This window comes from Periplaneta americana, chromosome 4 (genome assembly GCF_040183065.1).
Source record: "Periplaneta americana isolate PAMFEO1 chromosome 4, P.americana_PAMFEO1_priV1, whole genome shotgun sequence".
NCBI lineage: Eukaryota > Metazoa > Arthropoda > Insecta > Blattodea > Blattidae > Periplaneta > Periplaneta americana.
In genome coordinates this window covers 24,692,059-24,717,472 of record NC_091120.1, presented here as the reverse complement: position 1 = coordinate 24,717,472, position 25,414 = coordinate 24,692,059, and the positions used below count along the sequence as shown (strand labels likewise).

At 35.5% G+C, this 25,414-nt stretch overlaps 2 protein-coding genes across 2 annotated transcripts in view; one reads left to right on the top strand and one right to left on the bottom strand.

The window, feature by feature from the left end:
• The window catches only part of PolrMT (mitochondrial RNA polymerase), a 47,496-nt gene extending 30,858 nt beyond the window's left edge, over positions 1-16,638 (bottom strand). The window contains exons 1-9 of the mRNA XM_069823011.1: positions 16,383-16,638; positions 14,301-14,435; positions 9,408-9,825; positions 8,285-8,435; positions 7,556-7,690; positions 7,044-7,208; positions 6,536-6,694; positions 3,412-3,564; positions 432-605 (exon numbers count right to left, since the gene is read on the bottom strand). Of these exons, the coding sequence (XP_069679112.1) occupies positions 432-605; positions 3,412-3,564; positions 6,536-6,694; positions 7,044-7,208; positions 7,556-7,690; positions 8,285-8,435; positions 9,408-9,825; positions 14,301-14,435; positions 16,383-16,515 (1,623 nt within the window). The 5' untranslated portion in view covers positions 16,516-16,638. The remainder of the gene's footprint in view (positions 1-431; positions 606-3,411; positions 3,565-6,535; positions 6,695-7,043; positions 7,209-7,555; positions 7,691-8,284; positions 8,436-9,407; positions 9,826-14,300; positions 14,436-16,382) is intronic.
• An 83-nt stretch (positions 16,639-16,721) lies between these two features.
• Arpc2 (Actin-related protein 2/3 complex, subunit 2) lies at positions 16,722-23,536 on the top strand. Its single transcript, XM_069823012.1, has 7 exons — positions 16,722-16,899; positions 17,209-17,302; positions 17,541-17,640; positions 18,654-18,840; positions 18,920-19,140; positions 21,578-21,779; positions 22,902-23,536. Exons 1-7 carry the CDS (start codon positions 16,826-16,828, stop codon positions 22,927-22,929), a joined length of 906 nt encoding a protein of 301 aa, XP_069679113.1. The 5' UTR covers positions 16,722-16,825; the 3' UTR covers positions 22,930-23,536.
• Positions 23,537-25,414: the final 1,878 nt, after the last annotated feature.

Here is a 25,414-nt window from a genome sequence, read left to right as displayed (position 1 = left end):
AGTGGCCACTGACGAAAATGAATGGAGTGGAGGTGCGAGATGTTAGCACTAAGCCAACAACTGACAATGAATTTCCGCAGCTAACAGCTTCTTTGCATTCAGAGAATACGTGACAGCATGAACCCTTTCTCTGGACCACTGTTCCAGTTGATCTTCTATCTTTAACTGGCAGTTGTCACCAAGATGGTGGTACACAATACTGCCTAGACATGAAGTTTCCAAGTGACATAAATGAAATATTTCCCAACCATTCCAATCAGTTTAGCCTCAGTCTAGATGAAATATGACTGGTTACAAAATACGTTTGTGAAAAATTAAGATTAAAAGACATCATGAGTTTGTACTGCAAAACAAGAAGGAGAAATATGTGAAAGTCAAAATCCTGCCATTGCAAACAAACAAAATAAGCGTTTTTATACCCAAATACATACCTGAATTATAATTTCAGTGTAATCCTCTGCATCTAATACTTTCAGGTATGGATACAAGTTGATATTGCGAAATGTTCGGAAATGATGCTGGGCTCGCAAGGCTCTTAAATCTCTGTGAAATGCCTCACGAATTATCTTCTTCCAATTTTCCTGAGTTTTTTGTAACTTTTCCCTCTGTAAAAGTGGCATGACAAAAAAATTTAAGAAACGTAAATACTTTACAAACTAAAATTTATAAAAAACAAACACATTTTCAGCATGGCAACAGCAATACTACCATGGATGTAAGTATTACATTCAGGGGCAGCTTTTATTAAGGGGCACATGGACACGTGTCCTCCCAGTGTTTTTTATTATCATATTATGACTATATTATAATACAATTTAATTGCATTATGAAATAATAACTTAGAGTTTCACATTTTCATTGCTACTAATGTTTTCAGAATGTGTAGTAGTCTACGAAACCCAAGTTTTCTGAACAGGTAATAAAATGGGCTCTCTCTTCTCGTGCCCAGCGATGGACGAGGAAGGGATGGGGGTGCGAGTTGTAGGAAGGTGGAGCTCTTTGCCTCAGACCGTGTGCTTTGGGCACTGTATTTGCCGTGCCCACCAAGCCTCTTTAGTTTAGGAACAGTCCAATTAGCTGCGTGCCATTTTTAGGGGTGTTGATACTTGCTGTATAGCAGACGACATTTTACAGCTAAACTTGACATGAAAAACGTTAAATGTAAGTTTACTAATTTAGAAGCTCAACTCATTGTATAAATCACGTGTGTATGTATATATATTCATTTGTCACAGTTATGTTGTTAATGCTCCCTGTAAACTTTTATGCTTCCATCGTATCCAAAAAAGAACGTTTACATTACAATACATGAAGTTGGCAGTTCTCAAAAAGCTTTGTCACTGACAACAGAGAATCTTGGTGGGCGTTTTTCCGCCTTCAGTGCACACTACAGTTTTCAACTGAGTTTCCCCAAGTCTAGTGCTGCGGTAGTAAGAAGGCAGGCAGTTGCGTGATCTGTGAGTATGAACGAGTGAGAATCAGCACATTTCTGTGAATTACACTTAGAATTCCATTTAACTTTCCTCTGGGCGTAGCAGTGCTCTCAATTGAGAGAAAGATGGTACATTCTATTCCGAACTTCAACAATAGAGTTATAGAAGTTTTTGCTCGCAGAAAGAACCGAAAAATGGAGCTCATCTACAAAAATTAGAAAGGTTAGTGCACATAAATTGGTTTTATATGTTTTTAATTTTCAGGGTTCATCATTAAGGTTGTGCCCCACTTGACAGAATGGCCTTCGGCTGCCACTGATTACATTTTCTCTTTTAGAATAAACAAGATCATTTGAGGCGCTCTGTGCACAAATGGTCCAACCCACAAAATTTTAAAATTAAGTTTATTGCTTTAAAGAGCTTCTAATATTGTTCTCTTGAAAGTGTAAATCGGCCTAACCATCATTCCCAGTTTTTCAATGAGATTTCAGCGCAATTTTTGTTTGTGTCTCGCATTTCACGCACTGTTACAAAGAGGTACAGTGGAAATATAATTTTGTAGGCTGGGCCATTTGTGCACTGAGCACCTCATTTCTGAACAATAATGATGACAAAAAAGATCAGGAGAGTATAATGCACTATTACTTATTGAGATGGTACATAAACAAAAATAGCAAGAAACACACACACTTAAAGAACTTAAAAATGCTATTACAGTAGCTATAGAGAGCATCCCTGAAGAAACTCGTAGCTCAAGTTGTAAATAACTTTGGTAGATGAATAATTTCAAGGGAAAAATTGTTCCAGGGCTGGGTATCGAATCTGAGACCTTTGGTTGAGTGCGCCAATGCCCTACTCACTGAGCTACCGAGGAACTGTACCAGCTCTCGGCTCAATTATTCCACTTATATCAAGTGGGTTGACAATGTCAGAGCCCAGCATTAAGTGCACATTTTCTGTGTGACTTAAATTTTGTGGTTTTTCTATTAACGACTAGTAATATGTATTACACAAATATGACTTTTTCTCTTGAAATTATTCAAGTCAGCTTTACAGGAAGCTATACCTGAAAGTCAGATTTATATAACTTTGGTAGATGTTTGCTAAGGGTGCTAGATGCAGGTCCAAGTTTCACAACCATACAGAACAATCGGTAATACAACTATTTTATAAATTCTAATTTTCAGGATTCTTGAAAGCAGACTGAATAACAAAATATTCTCATTATTACTATGATGTACCAAAATACATGTAGTTCCGTGCAGGAATTCCACATTATCAAAGGGGAACACAGTAGGTAGAGGAATTCAATCCGGCATCGGAACTCGAATCCAGTGTGGCGAGGATAAAGCATCAGCACGTAAAGCTGAAAACCCGGGTTCGAGTCCTGGTGCCGAAGAGAATTTTTCCCCGTTCTACCCATTTTTCACCAAAAGATTCTCAGCCGAATAATAGCAGGCATTTCCATATTTATTCAGCATTTAATTTCCTCTCGAGTGTCATTTATATAATTATGTTACTGTTGCTCCAAGATATTTGAATTTTTCCCCCTCTTCAAAGGATAAATTTCCAATTTTTATATTTTCATTTCATACAATGTTCAGGTCACGAGACGTAATTTAATTTTTAATCAGTTATTTAACAATGCTGTATGAACTATTATCTAGTGTGAGTGGAGTCATGATGGCAAAATGATATTCGGCAGGATGCATCCGTGAACTTGTCACTGGTTTGCCTGACATTCACCTTACAGTTAGGGAAAGAAATCAGTTAGATAATCGCTCAAGTAGGATGCGAATCCGTGTAGCCTCAGATCATGAGTCCCTCTCATTACCCTCAGCCTACGCTGGTGGAAAGCTATTATTAAAACACAACTACCAGTAGTTTAAAAGCTAAGATCCACACTAGGAGAGGAATGTAATGATAGCAAACGAAATTAAGGTTCAAAATAAACAATGCTATCGCCGCTTATACTCACATAATAATGAATGGTCTCAGTTGGCTCTGATCTCTTCTCTATAGTTTTCACTTCAACGTAATTGTTCAGTTCCACTTGCAGCTGCTCCTTGACTAATTGGTGCAATTCAGATCTAGTAACGAGCCCTTCGGCAGGTGATTTGTACACCCCATCCTGAACACAAATATATTCATCATAAAAATGTTTTAAATTATCCTGAATGCACCAACTAGTTGAATAATTACCACAGTACATAGTATTCAGGGCATTTTGTACAGTAGTGGCAAAAAAAAACTGGACTGACCCTTGTAGCTGATTTCAGAGCCTTGTTCACTCCAGAGAACGATAGACTGGTAACTAAGACTTTTGTGGCTTCGAACCCTGCCTGGGAAGGAAACTTTTTTTTTGTTCCTTATTCAAATTGTTCTCAATACTTTTCGACTGCAGCGATATTATACTACTTAATTAACTTATTATTCCCAGAACATGAATTTTACTAGCAATTGAAAAGTATTGGGAATAAATATGAATAAGGAACAAAAAAAAGTTTCCTTCCCAAGCAGGATTCGAACCACGAAAGTCTTAGTTACCAGTCTATCGTGCTGAGTGAACAAGGCTCTGAAATCAGGTACAAGGGTTGGTCCGGTCACTACTGTACATGTTTACTGTAAAAACAGCACAATTACTACTTACAAAAGATCCTTGCATGTGAAACTGAAAAAAGCTTCTCAGAACTACGTTAATTCCAAATGCAGTATTATCAAAACTGATGACTTTGGCAAAGCTATAACTGGAGACAAGAGTTTTTAGTAATAACCAGGGAGCGAAACTTAGTGTCTGAGGGGAGAAGGGCAGGTGGCTTCAAGTTAACTATGCAGAGTCTCTTTACTGCGTACAATAGAAGACGGTGTGGGTCCTGCACCATTGAACTACCATGTCTTAGTTGTTCGCTGTTTACTTGCTTTTGTGTTGCAGCCGACAAGTAACTTACAATATGGCCTAGAGACCACAGAATTTCGTATTAATTTCGAAAAAAAGAAAAAAGTTATAAAAATATTATATTTCGCATTTTATTGCTGGAATCAGTCATTTTAGAAAGGGCTTAAGTCCGAAATCACAACAGCAATCAGATCTCCATAAAAATGACCTTATTCCCGGAATGGGGTCTTTTCAAGTGTGCTGTGAAAATTGTGCAGCTTCTGTACATCTTAATGAATCCATGGAATAATGCCATTTCTTAACAGAGAGATGTATTCAAGTATGACGAATGCAATAGCGTTTTTTACTTACTTTATCACAAATGGACTAGAGCCCTTTCTAAAATGATAGATTCTTAGTTGTAAGATAATTGCAATAATTTTGTATAAATGTTGTTGTTTTCTAATGCCAGGCGTTTGACAATAAAGTCATTTGACCTCTTGCATTCCAATATTTTTCAAAGATATTATCATGACCAGCCACTGAAGCACAGATTTTGAGGTGTTCCGAATCCATTTCTTGGTTTGAGTTGCACAATGGGCAGTTAGGGGACTGATATATTCCAATTCTGTGCAGGTGTTTGGCCAAACAATCATGGCCTGTTGCCAATCTAAATGCAGCTACAGACGATTTTCGTGGTAAATCGGAAATTAACTGTGGATTATGATGCAGAGGGTTCCATTTTTTCCCCTTGAGATTGTGTTATCAAATTTTGTTTGTTGAAGTCTAAGTATGTAGATTTAATAAATCTTTTCACACAGTAATACGTAGGTTTAGTAACAGGTCTGTAAGTAGCAGTGCTGCCCTTCTTTGCTAAAGCATCCGCATTCTCATTTCCCAGGATTCCACAATGGGATGGTATTCATTGGAATACAATTCTTTTATTGAGTGATATTAATTGAGAGAGCATTTTAGTTATTTCTGTTGTTTGAGATGAAGGTGTGTGTTTAGAGACGATTGATAGAATAGCTGCTAAAAGTCTGACAATATAACTGCATTCTTAAATTTATTGATGTGGCATAGAAGATTCCTGAGACTTTCACTTATTGCAATGATTTCTCCATCAAAACTTGTTGTTCCATATCCAAGAGATCTATAAAGTGAGAAGAGACAGTATGTAACACCTGCACCGGCACCTTGTTCTCTGGAGATCAAGGATCCGTAGGTGTATAAATGAAGTCAGTTTTGTGGAGGGTACCTAATATTAATTGTCTCTAAAGACAATTGTTTCATTATTTCAGTGTTTACTTCTGATTTCAATATTTCTTCTGTTAAATTTAGATTATATTCTATATTTAATAGAGTTAAAGGGTTTGGTTTAATTTGTAAGTTTTCTTTTAAATTCGGGATATTGATTTTCTGTTTTAATTCTTGAACAATGGATATGAAACTTTTTTGAGTTTTGTATAAATTGGAAGGCGACTTTTAAGTGAAAAAGTAACCCTATATTATTAAGTGACAAAATAATGATAAAAAGGTTTCATATAATAATTTATTCTACATTATTAAAATTAAACACAACTTTATAACACTGAGAAAAAAAAAACATTATTTGTATTATGTAATATCCGTTGTTTCTGTTTGTAGAATGGAAGCCTAGCAGAAGTGACAATATTATTTTCTTTCATTCTGTGCCTAGTTATAAGGCTACACACACACACACACAAAGGTATTTGCTCCCTAAATATCAGGTCCAGCTAATGCTGGCAATGGTGTAAACCACAATACAAGTATAGGGAAAACCAGCAATATTATAATATGTATTAGAAGTCGATTGTTGTCAGATTCAAGTTAGGAAGAATATTGACGTTATTCCAAATATTTTATACACAAAAAGGAACGAAAGAAATTTGCTAGTTAAAATGAGGGAAGTACACATTTCTTACTTATACTAGAACTATACTTTTTCTAAAAAGAAAAGTAAGCCAAATTATCCAATATTCACGAAAAATAAATACTGTAAACCAGGTCAAAACTATGCTAAATTCATTCAAAAACCTTTATTCATTCATTGAACTACTTCCTCATTAATTCGTAACAAACACTCTTGTCTCTAGTTAGAACAAATTCAATGCATTTTAAAACTACAAGATCTTAAACAAACCTTCTAAAAATTATAAGTGTCAATGCCAAGTAAAGAATACCTGACATTTCCATTTCGACTTACAGAGTTTAATTCTTCTACCAGATTACAAGAGTATTGTATATCTGAAAGTTTAGTGTCTGGTTTAAAATCTGGATCAATTCTTTCAAGTACTTCCAGTATTTTTTCCCTCTGATCGGAAACAAAGATACTATCGTTCATGACATCATTAAATGTCAAACCCTGCAACATAAAAACGTTATTTAAAATTAAAAATGGTAGTATCTATGGTACCAATAATCAATAATTATTGGGGAATGGAAAAGAAAGAGTTAAGAGATAAAGTCATAAGCCCGTGCATGTGACAATTCAAACTAAAAGTCATGCTAAATGAGTAATACTGTTATAAATTTTACAACTAAACAGAGCGCGAGCGCATGCGCGCGCACACACACACATAAAGACTAATGATCAAATTGCTATTGTACTGTATCTTAAAAATATTCAAGTTATAACAAACTTAAAAAAAATAGTTAATGTTTACAAATCTCGAATTAAAATTAAGAAATGAATATGCTCAAACATAACTTACCTGCATTGACATTTCTTTCACATATTCATGAATTTCCTCAGTAGTAACATTACTTGGAGGCTGTCGTCCTATACATTCAAATATTGCAGCAAAGGACTGAGCTGTTAAGGGTATTTTGTCTTTGTGGAGGATTTGAAGGATTTCCTTAACTTTATTTATGTTTCCCTGTAATGCAAAATTTGAATAGGTATCAATAGGTATAGTAACCACCCATAACGGAGTTTTGCCAGTTGTTAATCTGTACCAGTCTCTCCAATTTGATGTGATCTGGTGAGACATAGTGTTCAACAACAGGAATTTCTACTTGAAAATAATATTACAGTACTTTATTTCATAGTGCATCCTTGATTATAAGGCTGCCAAAACGACAAAGCTTACTGAAATATCAATTTAAAATAGGACGACAATAATACAATAATTATCAGATTCAGCACACCAAAATTGATAAGACTCATGATATTTCATCTCTGAACAATGCTCTTGCTTCATGCTTGTTAATTTTAACATCTTACCTTCATTGCAAAACCATGTAAAAGAATGTTGAAAAGCTTGATCTCATTTGCAGGTGACGTATATTTGGAATGCTTGCTTCTTGAATGGTAGAACAACAATGAAAACAAGCCCCTGTTTAACAATCCACAACTCACCTGTTAACAAAAATTATTATTACTATTATTATGTCAAAATTGTTGTGGTGGTATCAGTACAAAGATTAACAGTAATTTAGTACGATTTCGTTTAACAAATGACTGAATTCTGAAGAAAAGAATATTATGTATTTAAAATGTTGAAGCTTCACTCTTAAGATTCAATGAGAAAAAAGTTGAAATATAAATTTTGTACTAATATGATGATAACGACATATTAATATTGTTTCTTTTTGGTACATAACTAGCACAAGAATTAACACACTAATATTATGTGAAATCATAAGGTAAAGGTAAAGGTATCCCCGTAACATGCCATGAAGACATTTGGGGGGCATGGAGGTAAAGCCCCATGCTTTCCATGACCTCGGCACTAGAATGAGGTGGTGTGGTCGGCACCACGCTCTGACCGCCTTTTACCCCCGGGAAGGACCCGAGATGTCTTAATTTCAAACTTTAACAATATCAATATTCAGAAGACATAAAATTATAATTAATACATTCAATAATCCCATCTGCAAGATTTACGGCTATATACTACGTTATATACTTTTCAATACTCAATACAAGGAAAAATATTAAAATCTTCCTTACACATGCATCCAGATACGCATGCAAATTACGAAATAAACATTCTTCTTTGGCAGCCTTCTCTAAATCATTTTGTTTTACTTTTGCCATGTTTTCTCTTAAACGCTGTTTGAAATTTGTTTTGTAGGTTGGATTCTTAGGTTTCTTCTTATCACTGAAAAAAAGAAGGTATAGATAAGAACTTTTATTTCCAAAGCTTGCAGATGCTTTCCATTAAGTTTTGTTTGAAATTACTGAAGTAAATAAAAATGATGGAAACATAAAAGAAAGGAAAGCTGGTGAAAAAATAAAGTAACAATTATCATATTACTTTTCATGTTAGACGAATGATCATGTAGTAAGTGTCTAGGCATTAAATTAAACTTTTCATATAGAAGGAAAAAAGTTTAAAAATGGAAGATCAAGACTGAAATTGTTAAAACATATAGCAGGCAGATATTGGAAAGATAATGCAACAATTTTATTATCAAACTAACTTATAACACGTTAATACTTCCAATATTAGAGTATGATTATCAAATTTATACAATACGATCAGAGACAAATTTGAAACAAATCCAAAGATTACACATCAATGAATGATTAATTACAGGTTTACGGAATACCTATCTTATTGATATTGTTTTCTATGAATCTGATATGCCTGATGTCACCTTTACATGTATGAAAATAAGCACCACTTCCAAGCGTTAAAAAGAATTGAAATATTTAAACAATTAGGAAACAGATTAGAAAGACAAACTCCATTCCACATGATAAACATACAGAACAACAATTCAGGAAATCTAAAGAATCGATATTAATCAGCAAATTAAGCTAATACAATAATTATTATTAAGAAATGTTTATTTTCATCCAACATTAGATAATTTTACAGCAAACACACAAAAAATCCTACCTGAGACAAATAATATTACAAAAAATATAGCAAATAGTAAGGTTAATAATGCTATAAAAATACACGAAGTGACAGTAAGAATAATAAAGGGTACTGTTTACTGGTGATGGAATAGTGGCATACGAAAATAACTCAAAATTAGAAACCCTGGTGATAACACAACATTCTGAGCAGAGTGCAACGCAACATTTAACAAAATTTAACTGATAAACTTTTTACATCGCATACCTCTTTGTTGGCGCCACTTCATCTGGCACTGAGACAAGAGGTTCATCAAATTCAACAAGTTCGTCAGATGTCTGATCATCTATTAAGTCTTCCAAAACCTTCGAGCTAAGTTCTACATCTTCTATGGAATGCACAGACTCATGTTTAGTGTTATTCAAAGCATCATTATCTTCTATTCCATACATTTCCACACTGTTTCCATACTTCAGATCATCGAGAGTCTGTTGATCCTCTTCAGATATCAATTCAGAAGAATGATTCTTCTTCTTAGTAGAAATTTCAATTGGTGGTCGCTTCATTTGTTTCAAAGCATAAAGCTCCCCTAAATTGATATCTGGTTGTTTCACCAACATTGATAAATGTTTCGGTTTAAGCTTGCTAACTGACGCTTTTGTTTCACTTAATGAACTTTCAGTCACTGCAACAACAAAAACATGACCAAATAGACATTAAACAAGAAATAGCAACAGTAGCACCCATACACAATGAAGGTAAATGGATGAGGAAAATCTTTAAAATACACAAGAGTGCAAGTCCTTTCAAGGATTCCTGGGACTTAACTTTTATAGAAGTGGGGTCAAAATTCAGAGTAGAATTTGACGTGTATATTTTATTTTGCAGGTACATATTAATTGACAAGCAAACATTCTCATAGGGGCAGAAAAAAAGTTAATTTTTTTCTTCCACCATGTTAATAATCTCAAAACAAGTGATTATACAAATTTTGACCACTCGACTGCAATTACGAAACCGTCCAGAAAGTAATTTTCCCTGGGGCCATTTACAGAAAGAAAACACAATTTCATTAAAAGATTTAGTGGAACAGAGTATAGCAATTGTTGCGCTATTTTCCAACATATTTCCCACCAGAATTGAGACATTTGTGAGATCTACAGAGACGGCTATCACACACCAGTTCCAATCCCAGGCGGCAGACGTCTACAACACAGGGATACAAAAAATTGATCCCATGATATGATAAATGTCTCAATTCCAGTGGGGAACATGATGAAAAATAGCGCAACAAATGTCTGTTTCAATAAATCTTTCCGTGAAATTGTTCTTTCTTTCTGTAAATGGCCCCAGGGAAAATTACTTTCTGGACCGCCTCGTAATTGCGGTCGAGTTGCCAAAATTTGTATAAGCATTCGTTTTGACATTATTAACATGGTGGAAGAAACAAATTTGACTTTTTTATCTGCCCCCATGAGAATGTTTGCATGCGAGTCTTGGGAGATTTGTCATGGTGAACTTTACAAAGAAACGAGTAAAAATAGTAAGATCTTATTTTCAAAATGGCAGTGCATTATTTTGACGCGAATAGTTTACTGCCACCATACCCAAGTCAGAAATGAACCCTCAGTGAGTATGATTCGGAAACTAAAGCAATATTTTGAAGAAATAGGTTCTGTGACGAGCTTTCCACATACTGGCACAATACATTCGGATAATAAGGAAAAAGACCAAAAACATCAACAAAAACACGTTATAGGGAATTAGGATTGTCTCCAACATTCATAACGTGAATTTTAACTCAACATTTAAAAATGTTTCCGTATAAAATACAGTTGGTGCAGGACCTGAAACCCACAGACAACACTCAGTGCCTAAATTACGTGATCTGCATACAAGAATTAGCCAGAGAAAACCATGAATTTATTCATCAACTCATCATATCTGACAAAGCTCATTTTCATTTAAATGGCTTCATGAATAAGCATAACTGTTGTTTCTGGGGTACAGAAAATCACAGATAATTCATCAACGCCAACTACACCAACCAAAAAGCACCATTTGGTGACCTCACAGGGAGTTACTGGTCCTGCTTCTTCGAAAATGACGACAGTGGCGCTTCAATAGTTACTGGTGTGAGATATCAGGATATAATTTAAAATTATTTCCGTCCTGTGGTGGAAATGTGGTTTCAACAGAAATGAGGCTACTACCATATAGCCAGGGCCACACTGGGTCTCCTGAGACAACTGTTGTGCGAGCAAATAATTTCAATAAATTCCTAGATTTACTGGCCACCATGTTCACCCGATCTTTCAGCTCCTGATTACTTCCTGTGGGGTTACCTGAAGGGGCAGGTGTATGTGAACAAATCACATACGCTTGAGCAGGTCAAAGAGAATATCCATGCAGAAATTCGAGAGCTAGAGTCTAAAACTAATGTTGTGAACAACAATCTAAAGAGCCCGACTTTACAAGGTGTCAAATAAAGCACATTTAAAAGATATCAGCTTCCATACCTAACCTACTGAAATCTCCATAGGTCTATGTTAAGCATTCATTGTGTGAAATATCACTGAAATTGGTTCATGAATTAAAAAGTTATTTACATGCCAAATCCTACTCTGAATTTCAGCCTACTTTGCATGAGATCTGACTTTATTCACACCATCCTTTTAGGAGACTGAGAAAATTTAGCATGGGGAAAAAAAAAGCCAGAAAGTGGATGTAGTAATAAAAAAGGTTAAAGGACAGGCAAGCACAGTCATCCAAAATAACAGACATGACTACCACAACTATCGCAGCAAATGCACAGGTGTTGTGGGAACAGGGCAGAAAGGGCAAGAAGCAATGTCAAAGTAAAATCTGCATTGTCAGCAGAAGTTAAATGAGCATCAGAATTCAGAAATCTGAGGGGGGGGGGGGGGGAGGCTATATATATATATTTTTTTTTTTTTTTCTTGGGAAAACCAAATTCAATAGGAATATTATATAAAACTTCTCTCTTAATAGAGTCATATGCCTTTTTGAAATCTATGAATAACTGATTTACGGCCCGCTCCCACTTAACGGAATCGAACCGAATCAAATCGAAACAAAAAGTCTGCTGTCACTCACACCTAGTGGAATCAAATCGAACAGTACTTTGTGTTTTGTCATACAAAAGAGAATAATTCTACACAAGATTTATTAATTTTTCTTCGTTCATATTACCTTGTGATTTTTGTGAGAAGTTGAAATATCTGGGAGCAACAGTAACAAATATAAATGATACTCGGGAGGAAATTAAACACAGAATAAATATGGGAAATGCCTGTTATTATTCGGATGAGAAACTTTTATCATCCAGTCTGCTGTCGAAAAATCTGAAAGTTAGAATTTATAAAACAGTTATATTACCAGTTGTTCTGTATGGTTGTGAAACTTGGACTCTCACTTTGAGAGAGGAACATAGGTTAAGGGTGTTTGAGAGTAAGGTACTCACGAAAATATTTGGGGCTAAGAGGGATGAAGTTACAGGAGAATGGAGAAAGTTACACAACACAGAACTGCACGCATTGTATTCTTCACCTGACATAATTAGGAACATTAAATCCAGACGTTTGAGATGGGCAGGGCATGTAGCACGTATGGGCAAATCCAGAAATGCATATAGAGTGTTAGTTGGGAGGCCGGAGGGAAAAAGACCTTTAGGGAGGCCGAGACGTATATGGGAAGATAATATTAAAATGGATTTAAGGGAGGTGGGATATGATGATAGAGAATGGATTAATTTTGCTCAGGATAGGGACCAATGGCAGGCTTATGTGAGGGCGGCAATGAACCTCCGGGTTCCTTAAAAGCCAGTAAGTAAGTAAGTACTATTTCAGCAATAACTGTCAATAGTAAACAAATTAAGTCGCCAAGGATGGATGTGGCTCATTTATTTTTCTCACGAAGGCTTCACGAGAACTTATGATCATACCCGAAACAAGAAATTATGTTCCAGCAGTGGAATAAATATTCTAGCCTCATGAATTCTGTTCTGTTCGATTCGTTTCGATTCAACGCACCGCTTTCTGCTATCTTCCATTTAAATACACTGTGAAGAGAAATTCTGTTTGATTCAATTCCGCTAAGTGGGAGCAGGCTTTTACTGTACCCTTATACTCTCATTTTTTCTCCAATATCTGTCGAATACAAAAAATCTGATCAATAGTCGATCTATTACGCCTAAAACCACACTGATGATCCCCAATAATTTCATCTACATCTATGGAGTTAATCTTCAAATCGTAATAAATTACTAATAAACAATTTAAAAACATGTTCCTGTCATTTCCGAAAAATAAAAACCAAAACACTGTTTTCACTTTATCAAACTATCCTATAATCAAGAGCCCTTATTTAAAAAACTGCGCAGTAGTCAAACTTCATAATTGCCTAATTTCGTTTATTTTATTAAAAGTCAAACAATAACATTCGTAGCTATACAATAAATATATATACTTACAGTCTTACTAATAAACCGTGTATAGTTTTTATACGAGACTTATGCAGAGTTGAGACAGAAAACGTTACTAATAAACCGTGAATAAGCTATGGACGTATAAACAGGCTGTAACTATACAATGGGAATTGCTTTGCAGTAGTTATATACACGAAACCCCTTGTTTAAGCGTTGTATATAGGGAAAAAATGGCCGCCCCTTTAACAGCTGTTCGTATCGACTGTCATTTTATGATGATGTTTACCTTGTAACCACAGAAGAACAAACCAAAGATCATAGAATTATTAGAATAATATTGCTGTAGCTTGTACTCTTTGACCAAAATATAGTGTGGTAATCGATTAGAGCCAGTTGTACTATCGATATTTAACACGCCACACTAGAGCGCTCTACTGGATCCAGTAGAGAACCTCAGATATTCTATTACCTTTCGTAACGAGAGAGAGAGATGGTGGAATGATAGAGGAAAACCAGAGTACGGTATCCCCCCCCCCAAAAAAAACACTCCAATATCTGCTTTGCCCATCACTATTATACACGATGTATGTAGTGATTATTAGTAAGGAATTTACACACGACTTATAAAGAGCTACTCATTGTATAAGTATAAGACAGTTAAACGTCTGTATATAGAGTTTTTATTAGTAAGACCGTTAGAAAATAATTCTTACCTTCTACAAGTTCTGCAAATCTCCTTGTCGATCTCCTTATCCTCTTCTTTTTAATTTTAGTACTATTTTGAACCGCAGTGTACATATTTGTAGACTGACATCGTATTGACACAGCACTTCTCGCTGAAAGTATATCTGAAATAATTGAACAATTATGAGTTAAACACAAATGTGTAAAACTTACAGCCACTTTTTATTTGTTTTGGAGGCCTGGTTCGGGACTTCGCAGAATGAGGGTGATTGTGAAGTATTGGTGTAATGATGATGATAATGGTGAGGGAAAACAAGAGAACCCAGAGAAAAACCCCATGCATCTGCTTTATCCACCACAAATTCCTTCCTGACCCAGACGTGGATCGAACCCAGGTCGCCACAGTGGAAGACAGAGAGACTAACAATTCCACCATGGGAGACTGAAAATAATACAACAATGTAACTACAATGACTTCATTTGGACGTGCGGCCAGTTGGCGGGGATTTGCTTGGCCTTGCGCTGCACTGCTTGTAACCAATTATGTACCCCTTCACTCTACCGGTGCTCAGAGACCCTTGCTAAGATGATAGATGAAATGAGGGAGAGGTGGAGAGAGATGGTGGAATGATAGAGGAAAACCAGAGTACGGTATCCCCCCCCCCAAAAAAAAACACTCCAATGTCTGCTTTGCCCATCACAAATTCCACCATGACAAGGCCAGAAATCGAACCCGGGCCGCCTCAATGGAAGACCACATGTTAGCACTGAGCCACAGATTAGGGGACCTGTCACTGACAACGCTCCAGGAAGTGACAAGGAATGCTGTTATATCTACAGCCACTGAAGCCCTTCTGATTGTGAAGGATTTCATCTATATATTATAAAATTGGAGAATGAGTTCTGGGAGGAGGATGATCTAACAGAAGGTGGAACAGATAATATTGTGATAAACTTAGGAGGTGTGGACTCAAGTGGCGACGAAAAAAAGAAGTAGTATTTCGTCTTCTGTCTCTGAATTGGTGCGGCGTTTGGATAGTGATTAGAATAATTTTGAGGCTAATTATGTGATGTATCTACGAGTATTACCTGATATTAAAATTTATAACACTCATCTCATTCTTTATTTATATTTCCTGTTATTGGGTGCTTATATTTTTTACAGAATTGTTATGGACTGAAATTATATTTATTACGAAATACTGCCAGTAATTACATTAAGAAAACACACTCAGTTACGTAATGAAATACAAAACTACTTCCACTTTTATTTTTTATTGGCTAATAAAGCCTGTTTGATGTTCAAAATTAAGCAACAACACTAATTTAAAACATTGCTGATTAATTTCAAACTAAAATCAGTTCCTAACATAAAAAAGGGAGCTAAAACTGATAGGCCTAAAGAATTATGTAAAACAAAATTAACAAATTTTGCTGTCTCAAAAGTAAATGCTTTCTGGAAGATAACTTATGACAATGTTTTTCAAAGCAGATATCGCTGAAAATTACCTAAGAATGTGCGTGCAGCATGCAGGACTGCCGACAGTCACATACATTCATTCATTCATCTGATAATACCTATGGTATGTGTGGAGTAACGGTCAGCGCGTCTGGCTGCGAAACCAGGTGGCCCGGGTTCGAATCCCGGTCGAGGCAAGTTACCTGGTTGAGGTTTTTCCGGGGTTTTCCCTCAACCCAATACGAGCAAATGCTGGGTAACTTTCGGTGCTGGAACCCGGAACCATTTCACCGGCATTATAGCCTTCATATCATTCAGACTAGATGTTGATACAGCGTCGTAAAATAACCAATAACCCTATGGTATCTATATTCAAGAATGACAGGTGATAATATGCAGCTGTACGTGAGTAATGTTGGTCAGCCGTTTCGAAAGAAGCGCTCGAGATGATACCAATAAAACCTTCAACACCGAATTAGTTCATTGTAGCTACTTGAGACTCTCGGGGACTGGAACCCTGTACTATACTAGCACGTGGAATGAAGACGTTCCTAGTTCTTTCAAATAACAGACATTTGTTCTTGCTACCAGTTTCTTCAAATGTTCCAACATATAACTTTGTAAATTTGCAGTATGCAAACAAGGAACTTACCATGTTTCAATGTAAACAAAGGTTGGTGTGAGCAATTTAAGCATGTTTGTTTTATTGGATAAATAATATACGGTGATGTCACGCCTATACAATTGGAAGCACATAATCTTTTTAGCTTCAATAATCGATACATATTAAGTATTTTCCTTTATTGTAATTATCGATGTCTACCTAGCAAATATTTAACCATAGTACATAAGCCGAAACACATTACTCCACCACGATTGAGAAACTGTGTGATCTGCTTTCCGTTGCGCTTTTGTTAATAGTATTTCATTTGTTTATATCCTGTCACGTGGGGTGTAATTCACCAACCAGGGAGAATCGTCACCACTCCATGTTAATATCTTAGCTTCCGGTTGCATCCACCCAACAAGGACAGTTTAGTATTAGTCATAGTATTAATGTTTTTATGAAATTGTTATTAACTCACTTAAGAAATAATGATTTTACTCGAGATAAACAACAGAATAGTCGAAGAAACGCTAACATTAAAATTCAAAAATGCTTTGGCTGGGTATGTATCAGTGGTGTGAAATGGATTACGAGAGGTGACGATGAACACCGGGTAGGGGTGGAGTGCACTTTATTCACAATTTGAAAGAGGAAATAACTTAGAAGGAAGTTGTGATATGATATATTTTCGTTGTAAAATTCGTACGCTATCAGTACTTTAGTTGATTATAATTTATTTTTAATGTTTTAAAATAATGAGCGTATTACAGTGATGAACTAACTGCTCTCCAACTGTTGATGGACAGTAAAGTGAATATTTTAACAGTTCATTGCTTTAATGCTCTTTAACATACTGTTTTCTGTGTTGCAGTCATAAACCTGAATCGATAGACATTACCATTGCTGACTTTGATGGAGTTCTGTTCCATATATCTAATGTAGGAGGTGACAAAACGAAAGTGAGAGTATGTATTTAATTTTTAATTTGGATATTACGGTATCACAAGCAGTGCAGTTTCTGTCATCGAGCTTTGCTTTTAGCTTAAATTAAGTTTTGAATGATAACAGACATAATTATATTTATCGCTTGTCATTGTACAAATATTGCAAAAAAATCCAGCCCATTGCTACCCAACACAAGTATCACTTTGTATTCTGTATTTCGTAGTTATAATTTTTATTACGAGAAATTTATTTTTGCAGACCAGTATCTCTTTGAAGTTCTACAAGGAACTGCAAGAGCATGGAGCAGATGAGTTGTTAAAGAAAGAATATGGCTCTCTTCTCACACAAGTTGAAGATGGTAATTAATTTCCGTCTATATATATATAAGTTAGTGCATGTCATTCATTGGTCCACGAACTAAAACTCAAACGATAGACGTGTACAAAGTTGGTATGCAGAGACGAGAAGTTGTATCTTTTAGTCCAGTGGTCGTAAGCATGCGCTAAAATGGGTAAAGGGTAAGGAAGGAGTGTCTCGGAATATGCACCGTCGTGCAGAAGGGAGAGAGAGAGAGAGAGAGAGAATACCCGCCAGCAGCCACGGATGCACGATAATGCAGTGTTTTATCTGCGGGTAAGAGACGCTAGCCCAAGGGTGCATCGTGCTGATGACTGCTGTTTTAGTCAAATATTTCTTCTGTACTTTAATAGCACATTATACTGCGTGTTCAGTTCAAAGTGTCTCTTGGCTGGCTGTATGACGTCATGTGGCTAGCCGATGAGCCTAGATAATTCAATCTTCCTACACTTCCGCAGATGTGTATTACCTATTTGCCAGATAAGTTGCCTAGCAAGTACAGCGTTAATTCTGAAGAGTACTTACTGATACGTACGGTAACTCCAGTAGTGGCAGGAATGTGAACTGTTTGGAAACACGTACTGGAGTGACTTTTTTTCTTACTGTCGGGATATGGGGAGAGGGTTAAGACGATTACTTACATACAATATTTTTTGACATTAACTTCTACGGTCAACATGGACACGGAGCATTTGATTTGTATTGTGGAATGTTGCCATATGCAACCGATGATAACAAATACCCTGCGTACGACCTGCCCAAGCAAAACACAGTTCGAAAGAGGTTATGATGGTAGCACACAGACCGCCATCTGTTGCTACGACGTTCAAGTCATACCGTACATGCTCTCAAGTTCAGATTGAATGCCTTGATTAATAGGCAACTTCTCTGACATAAAAGCTGAAACTCGCTTCAAATCACTGACTCACAACAGTGACGTCATGACACACTTTGAAATGAATACCCAGTAGTACGAAAACTACATGTTATTCATACTTTTGCTTTATTTTTCAGGCTATAATGTTTCAGTGTTAGTTGATTTAGAAAATGTTCCTCAAAACTGGGAAGAAGTCGTGAAGAAAGTTGGGTTATTAAAGAGAAATTGTTTTGCATCAGTCTTTGAGAAGTATTTTGATTTCCAAGAGAGAGGTGAGGAAGGCCACAAGCGTGCTGTTATCAACTACAGAAACGATGAAACTATGTACGTACTCTCTTTCTTAACACGTTTATTAACGAAACTCAGTAAGCAATACTATTGTAGAATATGTCATACTTTACAGGTATGTGGAGGCAAAGGCTGATCGTGTAACAGTTGTGTTCAGTACAATCTTCAAAGATGAAGATGACATAGTGATTGGAAAAGTGTTCATGCAAGAATTCAAAGAGGGGAGACGGGCAAGTCATACGGCACCGCAGGTGCTTTTTAGTCATCGGGAACCTCCTCTAGAGTTGCAGAATACAGATGCTAGAGTAGGAGAGAATATTGGTTATATAACTTTTGGTATGTTTTGCATTTCCATGTTATAACTATTCAAATATATGCTATTCGTTTAAAAGTGAGTAAGAATATATCTCACTCTGCACATACAGATTACGTTCATTCTTTATTATAGCTAAGTCGTCCTCTGTGGTCTAGTGGATACTGTGTTAGCTCTTGGAACTGATGTTCACAGGTTCTAACCCTGCTTGAGGTGATGGATTTTAAAGAAGTAGAATTCTTAAATCAGTTCCTCTGAGGGAAGTGGCGCTGTGGGTCATGTGTCTTAGATTTACAGCAATTAAAAGAACAGTATGTACATGTTGGAGTGACAATAAACTATACTAGAAGAATTGATGCTATATGAGAGAGAATGGAAGCATGCACTTACATTGAGGTGTTCACATTGAAGGAATAAAAGCATCAGTAAATGATAAAACTGAAAAGACGTCCCTGTAGTAGACAAAATAGCAACTGAACTTTTTATGCTTCAAACTATGCTGTTGTTTTCTAATGCCAGGCGTTTGACAATAAATTCATTTGACCTCTTGCACTCCAATATTTTTCAAAGATATTATCATGACCGGCCAATGAAGCATAGATTTTGAGGTGTTCCGAATCCATTTCTTGGTTTGAGTTGCACAATGGGCAGTTAGGGGACTGATATATTCCAATTCTATGCAGGTGTTTAGCCAATCATGGCCTGTTGCCAATCTAAATGCAGCTACGGACGATTTTCGTGGTAAATCGGGAATTAACTGTGGATTTTGATGCAGAGAGTTCCATTTTAGGTTACAAAAAATTATAGTGTTATAGGCTACAGTGGAGTAACGGTCAGTGCGTCTGGCTGTGAAACCAGGTGGCCCGGGTTCGAATCCCGGTCGGGACAAGTTATCTGGCTGAGGTTTTTTCCGGGGTTTTCCCTCAACCCAATACGAACAAATGCTGGGTAACTTTCGGTGCTGGACCCTGGACTCATTTCACCGGCATTATCATCTTCATTTCATTCAGACGCTAAATAACCTAGATGCTGATACAGCGTCGTAAAATAACCCAATAAAATAAATAAATATAGGCTACTAACATGCTGAATCTATTTCGAGGAACAAGTCATCCCAAAACTTATCTATTATGACGAGATTTATTCTTTTGATGCCATAACAGGCTCGAAATAAACACAGCTGATTAATTTGTCAACATCCATTTTCAATTACAAATCATAAATGTACCACCAGTTTAATTATGAGTACATATTAATCGATTAGAGTGTTGTATAGCAAACATAACAGGTTTAATCTGTTGTCATAAGAGCAAAGAATTTTTTTTTTTGTCGCTGCATTGAAACTTAACATGTTGTTTTCTAATGCCAGGCGTTTGACAATAAAGTCATTTGACCTCTTGCACTCCAATATTTTTCAAAGATATTATCATGGCCAGCCACTGAAGCACAGATTTTGAGGTGTTCCGAATCCATTTCTTGGTTTGAGTTGCACAATGGACAGTTAGGGGACTGATATATTCCAATTCTATGCAGGTGTTTGGCCAAACAATCATGGCCTGTTGCCAATCTAAATGCAGCTACAGACTATTTTCGTGGTAAATCGGGAATTAACTGTGGATTTTGATGCAGAGAGTTCCATTTTTTCCCTTTGGATTGAGTTATCAAATTTTGTTTGTTGAAGTCTAAGTATGTAGATTTAATAAATCTCTTCACAGAGTAATATGTAGATTTGAAACTTAACATGTTTCGGGTGATGTTTTACCCCCTCTTTGTCAATTTAGAATACAGAGTGCCAAAAGCAAAATTTTACTAATGGTATTTCAGGTACAATTTCTTGTGAAGGGTCATACATATTAGATTATCTGTGGACAACAGAACAGGCGTTAAAATTACAAAAGCCCTTGTCATGAGCTCTAGTGGAAGCAATATAATCTTCAAAATGTATTCCCTGGTATATATAATCATTGGTAAGTTTCTCATTGTTTCAATGTCAACACTTGACTGAAAGTAACACTTACCTAGTCGCTATTACCATATTGTTTACCAATGCTCCAACATGTATGTACCATAAAGATAAGCAGTAACAGTTAAGAAACTACACTTTGGTATCAATAATTTGAAGAAGTGTGGTTTAAATATTTCTTTTTTTACAGGTGTATTATACAATATATACCGTCCTACAAGACACTTTTTTTTTTTCTCCAAAAAAAAATTTGCTCCAAAAACGAGCTACTTGTTATGTACAGAAAGTTTAACTTTTAGGTGAAATTTTGATGGGCCAAAGTCTGATAATCTTTTGTTTTTTGATAAGTATTGTGCATGATGGGATGTACTGAAAATACACCATGCATTTTATAGATAAATAAATTTGGTAATTACCATTCCAGTAACATTTCACTGCAGGCACAGTGAGTTTATCTGATGAATTTGTATATTTATTTGCTTTTTATGATGTTTCAGTTTTATTTCCACGACATACAAATAGGACAACGCGAGATAACACCATCAACTTGATCCACATCTTCAGAGATTATCTCCATTATCACATCAAGTGCTCTAAAGCCTACATACATTCTCGTATGAGAGCTAAGACATCAGATTTCTTGAAAGTGCTAAACAGAGCCAGGCCAGAACCCAAAAACATAGAAAAGAAAACCATAACGTTAGTATATAGATATATATTATTTTCCATTAAGTTTTCTTATTATATGAGGAAGAATATGAGCAAACTTTCTTCTGTGCAGCTTATAGCAGTTCTTTTGAAATGTTTTATGGTAATTTAATTAAAATAACGTATAAGCATTTGGATGCATGTCTTCACAATATAAAATTCCAGGCTCCTCTCTTACTCCTCTGTAAGAAAATGAAAAATGTTGGTGATGAAATTGTGCAGGTTTCAAATTAACCTAATCATTCAGACTTTCCATTTATTTAATCTTTTTCCTGTAAGAAAAATCCTAATGTAAACAATAGCACGTGACTGAAGTGAGGCTTCATTGGCCACTGTTTGGCGCCATAGATTCTCAGCAAGTGTTCCCGCTTACTGTTGTACATCCTGTTTCATGTTAAACATTTCCCGTTACTCGTCAAGTAGGCCTAACCTCACTACTATGCATTCGTTTGCTTAGGAAACATTTATTTTATAATTACTGTAATTAAATTATTTTCCAAGTCTTATGTCTTCACAATGGACAGTTGAGGATGCAAAAGCCATACTTCAGTACCACGTGCTTACGTGAACAACTACGAGCTCAAGTGACGCCAGCTTGTTACAAGAACAGACTACCTCGGTATTACTGTTGTTATTCATCTGCGTTCATAGTACATAAAATATAAAAGTAGTTTTTCTTTTACATAGCGTTTTACATATGAGTTAAGTTAAATGTTTCATCGTATTTAACAACTAGAATTCAATGTTTTATTTTCAAATAATACAAGATTGTGGTTTCCTAATACGAACTATATTTTCCTGCGTCATGTGTTTCGACTGAGAACCAATCACGGGTATGACAGCAACGTGCTTATGTTTACAGTAGGATTTTTCTTACAGCGAAAACAGTATAATAAGGAACAAAATCTTCGTGAAAAGTGGAATAAATGCACATCCCAAAAGCATTCAGAACTGAAGACATTTTGGAATTGCATGCCTCAAATGTACTAAATGTTACCAGAAAAATATGAACTGAAATAATTATTGCTGCTGACTTGAGGAAATCAATTATTAAACAACCTTGCTTATTCTATAATAGTTGATGCATGTTGCATTTGTTTCTGGTTTTTTCAGAGGTCGGTCTTTCATAAGAAAAGAATGATTCGCCATGAAATGTAGCATGTACAAAAAGGTGTGTCCTGCAATTCTGTGCTCGTGAAGAGGCCTGCTTACCTGCTCACAACACATTTGGCTGGTGCTAAGCGCCCGTCATCACCAAGGCCACAATTTTCAGGGATGCCGGCTTCAGATTGTGCTGACACATTTCTAATGTGGCTCTGAGTCACTATGACAGATCAGTAGATTTCAATTTCTGTGTCAGATTTAGAGTTCAAAATCTAAATTAATTGTACATGTTATCTTAGAATTGGAGTGTTCTATTCTTTTTAACAATTTTGTGCCACATAATGATAAATTAATGAATTATAAGAGATCGTACAGTCATAATAAAGCAAATTGCATTTATCTCTGTTTGAATGGTTTCTTCAGAGATTGAATTGCGAAATAATCTTTCCTTTCTGGCTTTTTATAATTTTCAGATTAACATTAACTTCTCAAAACACAAGAACACCAAGAACATGTAGTGACAATGAAGACTGTGCAACAGCAAATTGTCGATCCAAATACATAAAATAATGTGCTTTAACTCCCAACCAAATATAATATGCACTTTGTTTATACTGTACAATAAAGCGTTGTCATTTTTTAAATGCTGTTGTTGTTTACTGTTTTCCAATGGCATCAGACTTGCTTTAAAACACTGCCTCCTGTTATCCCGATATAGAGCTGTCAGATCATTCTCATCTCTGGTTCAACTTTCACTTCAAAGTTATGATCATTCTTTCAAGTGAAGTCCGTCCAGTTTTATTTCTGCTACATTCATATTTCGTTTCAAAAAGAAAGTTATTACTTCATAAAGTATCATTAGTATTTTCACCATAGTTGCAGTGATACAAATTCTCATTATGCTCAGCAGAAAATCTCTGCAAAAATCATTTAACATTTTGTAAAATGTTTGTCATAATGCCTCTTTTAATTATTCATTAACACAACTCCTTGATTTGTTGTAATTATTGAACACTCCAAGGCTAGGATGACTTTATAAAATTTTGTACAACCTTGACGATGATTGTTGCTCACAGGAGTTCCAACAAGAAGCTGAGTGCTTTCCTCCAAAGAAATGAGGTGGGATATGTGCAGTGAAATGAAAGGGAACAAAGCCGGTATTAATTGTTGAATACTTTTTTTTTTAATCTTGTGAATATGTAATTAATCTCCCTGTGATTTATTATACCTGTAAAATCATATTAATGAAAATGCAATAATAATGCATGTGAAATTCTTTGTTACTGTAGTGGATTGCAATTGGAATACCACTACCTCAGGCAGAACAGTGTGTGTTTAAACCCAGTAAAATACAATCTTAGCTTTGAAATGTTTGAAGACAAGGTCAGTGAGTGATTGATGTTGAGTTCCATCAGCAGAGGAAGAGGTGTTACTGTCTCAGAACAAAACAGATCCTGCTAATTGAGTACCGACTGTTGGAAGTGTGTGCATTCATTTGCAGTGGTGCAGTATACCATTCTCTATCAGAGGGACTGGTAAGGTGTGAGATGTGTGTGACATAACCTGACATCAGTGCCACATGGCTTTGCTTCGGGGTTGTAGGAACAGTTTTAAAAGGGGAATATGAGAAAGCATTTATTTTTCAAAGTTGAACCTATTTTATTTTCCTGTCCTGTAAGAAAATAATGTTCTAGTTCAAGCATCAACATGAGGATGGCATTCTGATGTCAATTATGTACCTAATGCAGATTTGTTCCTCATAAAAGAAAAAATTAATAATTTGCCAAATAAAGCCAGAATAAGATCGACTTTCATATAGGAACAATTTAATGCAAAAAGGCTTTTTCTTTCTTGTAGCTCTCTTTGTCTTTACATAATATTGTAATGGCTTGGTTACCATAGCTTCTTGTTAATTCTGTTTCAGTCCTGCCCTTCATTTTCAATTGTCTTAATTACGTACTAGGTACATTCTGTGTATCAATTGAAGTTCTATAAATTATGTTTTATATAATTATTATAATACTACATTTATTAATTAAAATATTGATAGTTTACTATCTTTTTGTTGTATATGTAACTTTTAATTTGGTAATACAGAAGTTTGTCTTCCCAAATGCCTAAGTGTTTAATATCCACATTTTAACTCCACAAACTACATCACTAAAAGTAATTCTTTCATAAAGATCACAACAATAGATTTTCAAAAATGTTAAATAACTTTCTTATTGCAAATATTCTACTTACTAAATGGTTTGAAAACATACAAATCATTTTAAATAATTTTCTCATGAAAAGTCGTAGAAAACAGAAATGCACAAGATTCAAAAGATGTTTCAGTTTTGTTTTCTGTCGAAGTTCAGAGACTTAAAAAGTACAAAATTTCTTCTATACTGGTACTAAGAAAATTGCAGTCCATATTACAGCAACAATATATTCCTTACATTCGAAATTAAATTATAAAATATGCTATATACGAGGGGGGTCCAGGAAATAACGACCGTTTTGTTGTAATAATTAAAAAA